The 16,035-nt window shown below is 32.6% G+C and overlaps 1 protein-coding gene across 4 annotated transcripts in view; it reads right to left on the bottom strand.

The window, feature by feature from the left end:
* The window catches only part of SMOC2 (SPARC related modular calcium binding 2), a 260,249-nt gene that overhangs the window by 164,577 nt on the left and 79,637 nt on the right, over positions 1-16,035 (bottom strand). For all 4 annotated transcript variants that reach the window (XM_051998150.1, XM_051998151.1, XM_051998153.1 and 1 more), the window contains 2 exons: positions 4,661-4,767; positions 3,332-3,431 (listed from right to left, as the gene is read on the bottom strand). In XM_051998150.1, coding sequence (XP_051854110.1) covers positions 3,332-3,431; positions 4,661-4,767 — 207 coding nt within the window. The remainder of the gene's footprint in view (positions 1-3,331; positions 3,432-4,660; positions 4,768-16,035) is intronic.

Raw genomic sequence — 16,035 nt, 5'->3', positions numbered from 1 at the left:
CCACCCTGGGGCTGTGGGTATTAGCAGCTGAGTAGAGAATGGCCCTCAGGACCTGAAGTGTCTCTGCCTCGGTAGCATAATCTGCTGGGGAAGTTCTATTGCCCCAGACTGAGTCCCCCACTGTGCAGATTAGAGGCTGCCCAGACTGTGCCCCCCCTGCTGGGCAGATTTGTAACTGCCCCTGCAAAAGCCCCAAACTGCAGGATGTGGCTGCAGGGCTATGTTATAGGTCTGACTGAGTCACTTGTGGGTTTGAGTGGTTACAGCCAGATCTTGTTAGGTTCTGGCATTTTTTAGAGTACCCTCTGTTTTAGGCTTTAATTTCTCTGCCTTTGTAATCAAAGAAGAGCAGTTAGCCTATAGCAAAGTCGTCTTTATAACTTCTCTAGCCACAGAGATCACCCCCGCCCCTGGTCTGCTCAGGACACTAGTCTCTCTCTGCCTGCACTAGTCTGTTCCTGCCCCTCAGGACAAACCTTTCCTGGCGATCTTCCAGATTGACTTCTGCTGGTAAATTGTAGTGCTTCTAATCTTCATGAATTTAAGCAGTGAAGAGCTATTTTTGAGGCTGAATTAAATAGTTGGTTATGAGGGGAATGAGAGGAGCTTAGAAAGTCGCATGTGCCTTCTCCGCAATCTTGGCTCCACCCCCTGGAAGTCTCCTCCAAAATATTCCTTCTGGTACTAGCAATGATATATTATAAACAGATATCCTATATCTTATAAACCTCTTTTTGTATTCCCAGTCCTTAGCACAGTATCTGGCAAGCAGTAAGTGCTTTGCTTGATTGAAACCAAAATATTCTGTCTATTGTTCTGAATTATCTATGTTGGGGCATGTAAAACAAAGATTATAAGATTTAGTGCTAGAAGGAGTCTTCAAAATTATAGATCATCTTACAGATAAGGAACCAGACTCAGTGAACCTCTCCAAGGTTACACACAATTAAGAAATGGTAGCCATTTCTTCATAATTCAAATCTGGTTCTTTGGACTGAAAACAAACAAAAATAAATAAAAGCAAACAATTAACAAGCATTTATTAAACTCCAACTATGTGTCAGGCACTGTGTGAGGCATTCTTTCCACTGTACCAACAAAGGAAGAGAGCCATTTATATCCATAAAAAGTGGAAGTATATTCTTAATGTGTGCAGATTTTTCCTATTCCTTTCCTCTGCTTTAAAATTTAACAGCCTTTTGACATTTTGCCACATTTATATGCAATTTCCAAAAGAAGTCTTTGTATATGCACCTGTTCTACTGCTAATGCTTTTCCCCTTCCAAACTAAAACATGAATGACATCTGGAGGTAAAAAAAATCCACATAAATATTCTGTGAGATTTGTGGAACAAATTAATAGTAACAACCAGGTGTAAAGGAGTGCTTCTAAACCATCATTAAGGATGTGTCTACATACTAAGAAACAAACATTTAGAGAGAGACTAAACAGTTTTGGAAGACAATGTCATAAAGGGGAACAAATTCTACCTAATTTTTTCTTTTTAAAAATGAATTCAAAATATTTTTCTTCTAGATTGATTAGAATGTTCTGCACCATATTCTTTGCCAATCACCTTTGAATCAGAAGAATGTTCTGCCTTATTTTTCACACACTATCTCATTTCTTATTCAATCATCTTTCTACATTACCATTTCCCCAGATTTTTTACTATTTCCCGTTGCATTTTTATTATTTGTATACAATTAGAAAAACATATCAGTAATCTTTTTACAACTTGTTTGTCCAATCATCATAAAAAAATCAAATGGAATTTATGAAGAAAATCCAGTACTTTTCATCACATCAAAATGTTGGTTAGAAAATTGGTTGGGAAAATACTAATGTAGATAAACTATAAAGAGAGAAGAAGCCAATTGGACATTAGAATTTGGAAATTTATTTTTTTCAAGCCCATTCTGTGCAATCTACATCTCACATTTTCTCAGACAATATATTCAGAAAACTTAATTAGCACTTTTTAAATCATAATAGCATGTGAAGTTTCAAAAAGTTTTGAAGCAGGAATAATTTATTTGTATTTTAAATATTAAACTATATTATATTACACAATTAACTTTAAATTAAAAACATTTTGTCAATTATATCATATATTATGAATATTAGAGTATCAAATAATTCATTTTAAATTTTAAACCATAAAAGTCTGTTTTAAAAGTAGAATATATTCAGAATCTGGGTAATTGTATTTAAATGTTTTTTTTTTTAAATCCTTGACACTCGGTAGTAGATATTCCATAAATATCAGTTAACCAAATATTTTGGATCATCAAGTACATAATAAATATACATTTCATCATTCTATATTTAACAGCTTTTAGAAGCTTTTGATAGCTATGAGTATAAGCTGAATATACAATTACAAAAGGTCTGAAAAGAAAATGTTCTGAGTTCTAAAATATAAAGTTGTATCATAATGAATAATAATCTATAAATATACTTTTGACTTGATTAGTCTTCTTAAAATGTGCCCATCCCAAAATTCCCAGTTGAATGATTTTGATGTGTTGATCATGAATGTTTGATAAGACAGTCTCAGAAAAGGAGTTTGCAGTTGGATAGCAAAACCTTTTAAAAATGAAAATGATCTGAATCTTTTATAGCATTTGCCATAAAATAGTAATAGGAAACAGACCAGTTTATGGATTATTCTTCTGCCAACATTATTACCTTTAGTACATCAAGCCCATTTTATATGGATAATAAAATAACACAAATAAAATGTCTGGAAACAGAGTAATGTAGAACTAGTCACTTTTCCTTAGCAAAGATTTATACACAAAACCAGAACACGTATTTATTTTCTCCAAGAGCAAAATTTGGTTATTTTCTCTTGTGACTCTGATCTTTAAGAAACATTGGAGGAAGAGATTAGTCCTGACATAATAATCTATCACAATTTTGCTTTGATGGTAGCTTCTTTAAGAAATATTTGTAAGTTGTCTCCTAATTGAAATGGTTTCCTCACTTCATCCCAAAGAAAGATAATCATTTTCAAGCATTTTTCAGTGCTTATAGCATGTACAACACAGTACCAAACAATGAGAATATAAAGATGGAAATGAACACAGTCCCTGCCTTTGCGAAGCTTATACTGCAGAGAGGAGAAGGAAAAAAAGGAAGACTTTTAGACTTTCCAGTGGGTGACTAGAACCCATTTCCACCATCTTGATGACTCAGTCTCTACCTCTAATAACATTCACTTGCCTAACAAAAGGAAAAATAAAAACAAACTATTCAATTCCTGCCCTTTACACTGTTGACTATAACAGGGCAACTGTGTATGTGTGACCAGTTTATTAAACCTACCTGGACAACGGGGTGTTTTATGAGCTACTGCAGTGCCACTGATTGGCCGTCCATTGGGAGTAACACACCAACAATATCCTGTGTAACTGTGACATTGTACCTGTCAGAAAATAGCACAATGAATGGATTTCATCATAGAGAGATGTATAATACTTATTCTAGCACATGTGGTTTTAAAAACATTTTAACAGATGAAAAGTTGTTTTATCTAGGATATACAAAGAGTCTTTGATGTGTTGGTAATTAATATAATAAAGGGAAAAAATAGCTCCGTGGTTCTATTCATAAAGTATTTGAGCTTTAAGAGAACTTTCAGGTCATCTAATCCAACCATTCCTTTTTTAATAAACAGGGATCTGTGGTCCAAAACGATACAATGCAGGTGAGTGAGCTTGAATTGAAACTCAAGTGCCCTTTTGTTTCTTTTATTATACAAGCCCTGTTCTTGGTTCTGTTTTTACAAAGACCCCATCTAATGAGCATCATGTGTTTTGAAGGACCATAAAATTACCTCTCTTGCCATTTTCCCTCTTCCTCATTCAGATATTTTATAACTTTCACAAAGAACAGAGATCTATATAGTCAAATAGTATAAATGAGTAATAAAATCATTCTGTAAATCATAGAAAATTTAGAGAGCCAATCTGAATAATGAACTCTTAAAAATCTACATCTTTTATTTTCAATAAAATTATATTACTTAAGATTTCATTTATTTGGTCTTAAAATAATGGGGAAAAAAGCAGTATTATAAAATATAAATTACCATCCTTAGAATCAATGAATTGGGTATTGGTAGGCCTGAGTTCTGGGATATGTTCTGTCATCAGCTAGCAATTATGATTTGAAAGAAATCATTTAAACTCTCTAGGCCTCTTAAATTCTTACCTGTATATTTTAGACATTTGCTTAGACAATTTAATATAATTTTACAATCATTCTGTGACTCTAAGTGACAACAAGGGTTTCAAAAAGATTCTCCTCCTTCTGAAAGGTGACAATGTAAGAACTGTCATGTCCTAATATGAGAATCATAAAAATGGAAGCTAGCCTATATTATACTCATCATCAACATGAGACATAAATTCTAATACAATAAATCTGCTTCCCACCACTTAATAATAAATATATACAGAAATAATTGTGAGTGCAAATGAATTCTCCCATAGTTATCTAAGAAAACAATGACTTAGAACAAAAACCAAATCACAAATGGCTAATTTCCTCCCTGTCCTACATCCATCTACTTCTTGACTACCTTGTCCCTCCCTTCTTCATTGGCCTCTTCCCCTACTTGCTCAAATGCAGAATGCAAAAAATGTTTATAACCTGACTGTATGTCCCATCATCATTGCATTCTGGAATGAAAACTTGTTGAAATTCCTTCCGTGCTTGTTCCTGGGTATACTTTCTTTCTGCCACACATCTTGATACATCTACAGAAAAGAAAATTATAGTATCTCATTAAAAATGTAGAGATTGTCATGCAAATGGAATAGAAATGTTAGAGTTATGAAAAAATTCAACTTTTTTTCTCTATAAAATTTTCCTATGTAGAATCTACTTTTTATTCATTAAAAGAAAAACAAATAAGATCATTTAATCTGTATTGAATATTTACAACACTGTTTACTCTTTATAACACTATATAACATAAGAAGTCATCTGATCCATAGCAAAGTTAGAAAAAAGAGAAATACCATGGCAATGATGCAATATCAATTATGATTCTGGTGACAAATTGATAAATACTTTTAATAAAAGATAGAAGTTACAAGCTTATCTCCAACTAGATCTTATCTGTAGACTAAAGACATATTCAAATAAACTGTACCAATCACATGGAAGCTCAGAAAGGAAATAGCCCTAAGTTCACACCAGAAGCTAAAGAGGAAAGATGAATTAGTAGATGGAATTAAGAAATGTTCTAGATAAACAGAGGTATCCACGATGCTCATAAAATAGGAACTCAGACTATGTGTAAGACTATGCCAATTATTCATTCCTTAGTTTGCCTGGCATAAAAAAGAAAATGATTTTTCCTTTTCAACTTCAAGGAATTATTTAGAAGAAAAAAATATGGATAACTAGAAAACAAAATTCTTCAATAAGCCTAAACCATTATTTTTGCCATCTTCCACTAAAATCTTCTGCTATTTCCTTCAAGGAATGGATGTGACTATAGCTTTTTTAAGTAATCAACAAATTAATCAATAAACATTTATTAAATGTCTACTATGTGCCAAGCACTATGCTAAGCATAACAGTGAGAGAGCTATGGCAGTTGCCATTAATCTGGCAAAGCTTTCAGTAAGGACTATTTCCTGAGGACCATCTGAAATAACTCTGAAGAAACTTCTCACCAGATTATCTGCAGAGTGACAAATTTGGGGACCACAGTATTTTGATGACTAGTTGCTAAATTATAGAAAGATTGTCACCTGAATCTATAAAAGGAACATCCATTCTTATGTAATAAAGCTTGTTATTGTTATTGTTGTTCAGTTTTTCAGTCATGTCCAACTCTTTGGAGCCCCATTTGAGGTTTTCTTAGCAAAGAAACTGGAGTGGTTTGCCATTTTTTTCTCTAGTTCATATTACAAATGAGAAACTGAGGTAAATAGGGTTAGATTACTTGTCCAGAATCACAGAACTAATAAGTGCCTAGTCCAAATTTGAATTTAGAAAGGTTAAGTCTTTCTGTCTTCAGGTTCAACACTCTATCACCTAGAGGCATTTAAAAATGATTGAAGTGTTAAAATATTTCTACTGTATTATCATATGTTTTATTTTTCTTTTCTTAAAAAAATTGCATGTCTGTTCTCAATGAATTGACACAAATGTGTTCAGTGAAAGTATATAATATGGGAAAATTTGACTAGTACATGGAAAGATCACAAAATTAATACCTAAGGATCTACACCAATGAATCAACAACTATTTTTAAAATTCTTACAACTTACCAAGCACAGAGTATATTTTCCCCCAAATATAAAAAAGACAGTGTCTACCCTCAAAGAACTTATATTCTAATCAATAATAGTTAAAACAGCAAAATGTAAATAAATAGGAATGTATAAGATTCATATTTTCATACTACACATAAATTTATGTAGGTATGCTGGCTTAGTTGATTGGAACAAATGGAATAGATAATTCAAGATAAGTTTTTCTTGTCAATCTTGAACTATTCTCAAATATATTAAGATATTAATTATATTATTTATCAATGCTACACTTAGGCCTCTGATAAAATTAAAGTTTTGACATTACCACAGTGCAATTGAGAAATTCTGGGCCAGAAAAAACATTTTTCTAAGAATTAAATACTTCTTGGTGCTTTTTTCAACAACTTAGAGTCCTAGGATTAGCACCTCAAGAATATATTTTACTTGCTTTGGATCATAAAATATAGTTCCCTTAAATTTTATAATTTAAAAATAATTGTACCCCCTATTTGGACAAGCATCATCAACGCTTTAGGGGAGCTTAAAGGTTTCCTCATATGTTGAGGATACTCCTCAAAAGTGGTCTGTCTTCTCCAGAGCCCTTGTTTCAGGACTTTTTAATCATCAGTACTATTAAATCAGCTGTGTAAGACAAGGAGTTCTATAGAGTGTCTGCTAAGAAATTCTAGGCTATTGCACTGTAGCAGCAGGTGTGCTAAATTAGAGACAGTTTCTACCCTCAATATTTCTTCAAGATTGCTGAGTTTCTGACACCATCTTTTGTTAGACCCAACCTAGTTAACATCCTCTATTATGTGTTACAGACCTGAGCATTTAAGAACATCTCCTTTATCCAAGTTTCAGTGCCTTAAGTTTTATTCTGAATATTGGCCTTGGCTATCCAGCACTTAGCAACATGTGGTTTTAATGTAGCCTGTGTTTTTAACTGAGGATAAATCACTGCTTTTGGTGGACTTCTGTCCTCATTTTTTTTTTGGTAGAACCTGTGGTTTGACTGTCTAAAAAGGAAAAGTGATGTAAGTTTCAGTGTGCAAGGACTCGACTATGATACAGATAGAGTTATAAATTGTCTCTAATATTTGAATTATCATGGAAAATGTCAAAAAATGATGAATTTTCTAAGACCCACCAGTTTTATTCCTGGCCTGGACCTCTTTGTCTATTAAAAACGTCATATTTGCAGCTGATCTAATACTACCAAAACCTGTAGCTGTCAATTTTATAGAATATTAAATTTCAACTTTATGCCTAACATTTCTTAATTTTTTTTAGTCATAGGAAGCAATTAAGGTTTACCAACAGGGAATATCTGGATAATGGGATGAAAAGAATAATGTATAAGATGTGAGGAATAATATTTAGACCCTTCATTGTTGTAATATTTCTGTTTAATAAAGTAAAGGTGACTACTAACTTGCTTTTGTGGAATAATTTAAACAGTTCTTATAATTTTATATATATATATATATATATATATATATATATATATATATATACATACATACATACACATGTGTAAGGTACAGAGAGAGGCAGAAGCTCAAAGCCATGAAGAGTTGGTTCATTGTTCCACTTTTGATATATATTGGCAGGATAACTTTGAATAAGTCATTTAATGTCTCAGTGTTCAAGGTAACTCTTTAAGATTGTTGTTGCAAAGAAAATGCTAGCCCATATTGTAGAGTTTCGTTCTTACCTGTTTATGTCAACAAAATCATAGTTCTAGCTCCCAATCTGTAAATGTGTGCATGTGCATGCATATGTCCATATACAAGCATATAAGCTCATACTTAGCTATTAATGTGTATACATATTTTAAAATAGCTACTATCTCAAAGAAATCAGCACTTCAGAGAAAATTTTTAAAAAACAAAGTAAAATTCCTTTTTGTTAGTAGTACCACATTAAATTATTTATGTTTCATATATATTTCTTATACTACTTGCTAATTCATGCAAATTAATTTTTAATATCTCTTCCTAATTACATTCATTCTATTCTACTTCAAAGCCAATTTTCTTTACATTTTCTATAGTAGATCAATAGAACTACAAGTTGTCTCTTCATTTTTTAAATATTTACAATTCATGAATGCTTGCACCTACATTATTTTTTACTTTGATATGTTCGCTCATGAAAACAGCAAGATCTGGCCCATTCTCAAATAAAGTTTTGCTCTTTAGTGCTCAGGCATCTGTTGTGGTTTTGTTCTGGACACTGTAATTCTAGTTGTCCAGATGTTGAATCTTCAAAGGACAAGTGTTATGCCATTCTTGTTCATAGCTGTTTTTAAACTATGATGGCTTGGCCAATTTTTACCCCACAGCAAATTAAAAGTAAACCTAAAAGATCATACTTATAATCCTAGAAGAGGGCAAGTAGTTCATTTCATCCAGTCCCAGCTTTTCTACCTTACAAATGGGAAGAAAAAAGTGTATGACATGGATTTGATTATGGATACTGGGAAGTTTTTACTTCAAAGACTGAATCAGATCAATATAGCCACAGACAAAGTTTTTCATAAATGAATTGTTTTTTAAATGATAACTTTAATTAACATAAAATTTTAATGTATATTATTTAGAATTTTTCTCTCACTAGAAAAAACTGTTAATTCTTTTTTTTCTACTTTGATAACTAGAAATGGTTTGTTTGTTCAACAAAACATTTTTGTCATAAAAAGCATCAAAATGGTTCTAACTAAGAAATAGAAACAAACCACAGTGTCTTACATCTGTTAGTACTGATGATGGTTTTTCTTTTAGCAGGAAGCAAACAATTTCCTACTTTTTAAAAACTCCTCAGATAGGGGTTAAACAATAATTTGAAGAGACAGCTGTCCTGAAGATCTTACATAGAAAGATTTTAGAAAGCATTACTTGAACTGTGCTAAAAGCTTTGATGAAACCAAGGGGGACTAATAATACACTGATGTTTATAGACACCACTGAGTTTGATAGTTACAAAGGCTGAACAGCTCCCCTGGTAAGGCCTTCTAATTGACATTTTTATTTATAAGTTCTACATGATGCAGCACTGTATAAAAGTTAAAAAAAAAACCTGGAAATAAATGTGTTATGCTTTCAACTCTTATACTTTTAACCCCTCCTGAGTAAATTCACCAGAGTTCTAAAAGATATTATAGTTAAGAAATAATGAAAAAGTTATTTTTAAAGCTCCCAATTTATGTGATATAAAATTAGTGTCTTAGTCTACTATTTCCCTGGATCAAGTCCATTCAGTTCAACAAACAAATTTACCTTGTATTTTTCTTATCTTTGTTTATCCTATAGCTTTTTTTAATCCCAAACCCAGTAGAATTTAAGGTCTTTGAATGAAGTGATTATTTTATTTTTGTCATTGGGTCCTCAGTGCCTAAAATAGTGCCTTTCACATAGTAACAACTTTACTTTTCAACAGAATCTGTTTCAATAATTCCTTAACCTATATAAAAAAAAAACTTCCTTTGAGCTTTTCACAATCTTTACAAGTGGCTTATGCTTCTCCTTCATTTTTCTGTCAGGCTTCATCAACAAGTATTAAACATTAGCTATCTCCTCATCACCGCTCTCTCCTTAGCTCTTCTCGATTTGGCTTCCCCCTTCACTTCTTTATTGTCACTGAATAGGAAGTTACTAATGATTTCCTTACAAAGCATTCTTATAATTTCTTCTCTTTTTTATCTTTCTGCAGCATTCAATACTTCTTGATCAATTTTCCTCTAAACTCCTGTGACATTGAATTCTTCTTTTTGATCTGGTTGTCCTACTATATTTATTTGATTGCTCTCCTTCCATTTGCTGGATCTTATTCCTTCTACAAGGCCAGTCCCCTCAAATATTCACTACTTTCCTCTTTCTATACTATATTCTTTCATAACCATATACACATCCAATGGTTTGATTGTAGCTTAAAGGAGATGAATACCAAATCGGTATGTCTAGTCCTGAATTCTCTCCAAAGATACAGATTCATTGATCTGATTACTTAATGGATATTTGTTTCTTGATGTGCTGCTGACACTTCATACTTAACATGTTAAAAACAAATTCAGCAAAACTTTCTTCTTTCTGATTTGTAGCATTTAGACCTAGAAAGAATTTTAGAGATCATCTATTTAAAACATCCTCATTGAATGGATGACCAAACTGAGGCCCAGATATACCCAAGATCAATTAGTAGTAAGTAAGTAAGGGCTAGATGAAATCCTCCGATTTTTTTTTACACTAAACCCAGGGGTGCTGCTTCCCTTATTTTGGTTATTGCCAGTCATTTTTCCAGTCCTTCTGTGCTCAAAACCTGGACATATCTTTAATACATCCTACTCATTTACCCCTGTTTCAGGTTATATAGATTATCTTTTTTTTCCTTGAAAGTGCCTGAGTACAAGAGAGCCACAGAGAGCTACTTACTCTCTGATGTTTGGCATAAGGATGGCAACAATGGCAACTTAGACAAAGAAGTTTCCCTCTTTCAATTCAACATGTTTCCAAAGCCTATCCTTACTGAATATTTCTTTTTATGGCTAAGTAAATCTCTTTTTATTAACTAGTGAATGGACTACAAGTATTTATTATTGTTCAAATATTGAACAAAATACCAAAGTACTGGCCAGAATCAACTCTATCCCAGAAAAATCATAATATCGAATCCATTATGAAGTACTATTGATTCTATTCCCCCCGCCAAGATATTTCATACCTGTCATCATCTTTTAATGTCTGACCTTCTAGTTCAAGCCTTCATTATATTTCTTATAATATTGAAATCAATCCCCTACCAATCTTCTTTATCCAGTACTAGAACCTTAATCCATCATATATATTTTGATAGGCATCTGACAGAAACAGACACTGTGACTTTCCAATCATTAATATTTAAACCACTTATCATTCAAATAGTTAACTATGAGCTAAAATATTGTGCTGGAATTCTCCCTGGCATAAACAACACTTTCTTTCTCTTTAGAAAACCTAAATTAAATAGTTGTATTTTGACTGAAAAATATGTTAGGTCCCCAAATATGACCAAGCACTTTAAATATTCATATGCAGTCGGGTTGCCTAATATAGTGGCATTTCTCCATAAGATTTTGCTGGGAATTATATTAAAAGCTTCAGTTTGTCTATAACTGGCAAGCATATTAATAAAGTATTCCAAATAATTTGAAAAAGACACTGTTTTCAGCCACTAGAAGTAATTTTATTTTAAGTGCAAGAGACACATGGGATCAAGAGTAGTAGGCTTTTTGCCAGAGTAGCTATAGTGCCAATGAGGTTAAACTTAGAACTATGTGCCATTTGTGGCTTATTAAAACATATAAACAATCACTCCAAAATATGCTAAGATGGAAACTCTTCATGGCCATTATCATCATCAGATTGTGTGACTATATATAAGGCCATCATTTCCAAAGTAGTTAGATTTGACTACAAGATTCCTGAGACCAATGATGTATGGAGACATATTTTAATGCAGTCTAAGACCTTCTTGGGAGTTCAGTCGATTTACCTATTTTGTAAGTATTTCACCTCATGACTCATTATTTCATAGCTATATAGGTCATTTAAGCAAAAAGGGGAGGGTATATATTTTTGTGACATTCCAAACATATTTTAGTGTGTTTCTGATCATTTCTTGAACCTGAGACCTAAGGTAAAATCTCTTGTTATGTCTACTTTGGTCTATAAAGAAAGACATTTCTAAACACTAAACCTATTTAAAGGACCATAAAAAAGTTAAGGTAAACGTCAAGCATATAGAATTTCAGCAAGAGAGGAGAGCAGATATGATTAAAAAGCACAAGTCCAATTGTATTTGAAATGACTATTTCAGATATGGACCTTGTGCATTTAGAATCAAATGAAATTATAATTTAAAAGCAGAAAATATAAATGAGGACCAGTTCTAGGAGCCCATTTAAAGAAAAGAGTCACTTCTTATTTGTCATGTTCTTAGAACACCTTGTTTCAGGAAGGGGGAGGGTGATTCAGGTAATAAAATGTAAACTTTTTACTTCCAGGTTATCAAGGACAAGTAACTCCATAGTCTTGCAGTGACTAAAAAGGGTTCACTGTCATTAAGTGCTATTTTATGGATTAAGCAAACCATCCCAACATCTCAATTGTTGATGGCACAATTGTAAATTGTCCTGTCCTCTTCATGATTCCTAAGTAACCATGCTTCAAGAAAAGGAGCAGATGAAGACAGTAACCAAAATACCTCAATGAGCATAACCTCATAAACCTTAAAGATCATTTATTTCAATCTCTTCCTTGCAAATAAGGAAATTGAGACTGGAAGAGTGAAGTTAGTCATTTATCCAGTTAATGGTACATTACCAGAACTAAACAAAAATAGATGAAAAAATAAAATAACAAGAATATCTTATTATTATATTTATAAAGTGCCTGCAAGTTATCCAGAACTATGCTAGGTACTATATCCTGTATTCTATAATGAAAATAAAAATTAACAGAGGAAATTCTGAGAATATGCTATTGTACCAATTGAAGATGATTTATAACTATAGAAACTCTGCCAAGATGCCACTGGAAAGCTTTATTGACTTCAAATATGGCAAGTTCTTTTGATATTACTTACCCAAATAACTTGACTGAATCTTTAAGAAGATATATGCCAGCAGCTTGGATCCTTCTCTCTCTCTCTCTCTCTCTCTCTCTCTCTCTCTCTCTCTCTCTCTCTCTCTCTCTCTGTCTCTCTCTGTCTCTCTCTCTGATTCTCTGTCTCTCTGTCTCTTTGTGTGTGTGTGTGTGTGTATGTGTATTTCTCTGGTCATGTTATGTAAGAGAGAGAAATAGAGACAGAAACAGAGAAAGAGAGAAAGGAAAGAAAGAGGAAAACAGAGACAGAGAGAGGCAGAACCAAACATGTATACATACAAAAGAAGATGGGGAGAGACAAAGGCAGAGACATAGAAGCAATGGAAAAAGAGAAAAAGGAGGAAAGAGAGGAAAGGAGAGGAGAAGGGAGGAGAGGAGAGAAGGGGGCGGGATAGAGATATGGAAGGAAAGGAGAACACATAAAGAAGCAGAAAAACATACCAAAAGAGAAGAGTTGGGAGAAAAAGAAATTAAGGCATGCAATCAAACAAGTTACTGCTGACAAATATCCACCGTTCTATCTGAACAGTTAAAAATCTGGTTTTATTTTACTAGACACTTCTTCTATGGATATGACTCACTTAGAGAACAAATACATTCAAGAAGTATGTCAAACATGGAAGATAAAGAGATTTAACTATTATCTAAAATCCCTTATTTATGTAACCTTGCATTATCAGATTTTTGAAAATTTGTTCTCAAACAAATCAAGTCAGGAGCTCCTTAATGTCCTTCTCAGGAATGATCAGTAACAACTAAATGATGACCAGTATTTTACAAAAGGTGCTGTAAGAGTATTACTCATATCAGTATCCCTATAAAATATGATGTAGAAAATAAGAAAAACTGTCAGTTGTTTAACTTAATCATGTAGAAAAAAATTTAAGTAACAAGCTTTCTCAGGAGATTATAAAGATAAAAAGCTTTGTAATAAGCAAACTGAATTTAGATGAAAGGTACTATAAATAAGTACTAAGTCTTATATAACAATAATACTCATTATTAGGCCAGATTAAAATCCTACACAACACTATGGGAATTATTTGAGGGAAGAACAAAGGAGCCAAGAACTTATCATCTCAGTTTTAATAGTGACAATAGTAATTCTTTTCTTTGTATAGGATGTGAATCTGACTTTATAATGATGACAGTTCACTTCCTATGCAATAATTCTTAGAACTTGTTGCTCAGGAAGAAGTGCTGACTCTATCAATAATAATAGTGATAATGATAATAATAATACAACATAAGAAAGTAAATGATAAGTTATTAAATCTCCATCCAAATTCAGTTTGCTTTTTATAAATTACCTTAATATTCTCAAAGAGCTAATTTTTGTTTTTCTTTTTAACATGTCATATTTTGATATTAGAAATATCAGCACAGTTCCATGGATTAATAGTATTTAGCTATTTTTAATTTTGTCCAGGTTGAAAATTAAACAACAACAAAAAAAGAATTTGGACTCTTGGTTCAAAAACAAAACATTAATTTTTATGCTTCATTCAAGAAGAACAAGCACCACAAACATGAAATTAATCAGCTTGAAGTATCATGATTATGTATAAAATCAATGATATAGTGAAATTATCATGTGAAATATGACATTTTAAAATAAATCTAATTACTTTTGGATTTGAAATTCTGTGTATCATCTAAAAGTGATTATATCTCACAATCTCCCCAAAAAAGTAATGCAACAAACATATAATAGGACCTGGAGACTTAAATAGATAAGACTCTTATTCAAGATAAGAAAATTCATATAGGAGAATTACATGAAGGATGAGCCTCTTGTTACTTTTAATGAAAATATAACTTTGTTTCAGTCTTTTATTTCTTTGTTTATTATATTTATTTCCTTCCTATCCTTGTTCCTGATTTTCCCTGCACTTCAAAATCATGCTTCTTTTGCTGCTTCATCCTAGAACTTCTCTGACTTCCTGGAGTCTCCTTGTCTTAAAACGTCCTACCATGCAATCTGTTCAACCCAGAATATGCTCTAAGAGGCCTTCCTCCTTTCTAACTTTACTGAAGTTCTTCCCAGCACTTCCATTTTGTGAGGGAGCCTAAGCCAGTCTGTTTTTATTCCTATCTCAATCCTTTTCTTGACTTTTTTTGAACTTTAAAATTATACCCCTGAATCAGGTATATTCCTTTCCCTTCATTGCTGCCAGCTTCCATACATGTAATGTCTTCCCTTTTGAGCAATTAAGCTTCCTAAGGACAAATTCTATATTTTTTTGTTTATAATTGTGTCCTCAGCATTTAGCACAGTGTCTAGCACATGGTAAGTGCTTAATAAATGCCTGTTTCCTTCCTTCCTTAAAAATTATTATAATTGACAAATACTATCCATCTTCCCACACCCTTCTGCATTTTATCAAAAGATAGATGGTGAATATCATAGACTGAAAATTTGAAATGACTAAAATGGTAATAAAGAAATAGTCAATATAGGAAGTCTAAAATAATCAAGGATATCAGAGGTGGGAGTGAGAGTGGGAATGGGATACATTTCTTCTGTATGGGAGATGTTTACAACTATTAGAATGTAAGCAAATTGTTGATGGTGTAAAAGCAAACAAGCATCAGTCCTGCAGGTAATTCACCAGAGTAGAATTCTCTATTATTTTCTACAAGCAGAAGGCCTGTGATGAAACCAGAGGAATAACCCATTTAAACATAACTTCCAGGGTACTTTCTAGTCATCTTGCCCTTCATCCTTTTATCAATGTAAAATCTGAGCTAAGAAAAATAGACTCCTAGTACATGTTATGTTAAAATAAGCATATGGATTTTTCAGTCATTGACTTAGAAATTCATGGGATTATCATATACACATTCCAAGTGAATTGCAGCCACAGACAGACAATATGACTTTCAAGAGTAAAGCCAAAAAGTTATATAATTCCAGATCATATTCTGAATCCTATAAGTGTCTGTAAATCCCTTGACTTAACAGAGGCCACTAGTTATATATTTTGTTTCCTTTTTAGAACTGTTTAAATAGTACAAAGTGATATAGTAGAAAAGCTCAGGAAGAGAAGTTAAAGAAATCTATAATCCAGTCTCCATCCATCTACTATCTATGTGATTCTAGCCAATGAAT

This window comes from Antechinus flavipes, chromosome 4, assembly GCF_016432865.1.
Source record: "Antechinus flavipes isolate AdamAnt ecotype Samford, QLD, Australia chromosome 4, AdamAnt_v2, whole genome shotgun sequence".
Lineage (NCBI taxonomy): Eukaryota > Metazoa > Chordata > Mammalia > Dasyuromorphia > Dasyuridae > Antechinus > Antechinus flavipes.
This window is presented reverse-complemented; position numbering and strand designations above follow the sequence as displayed.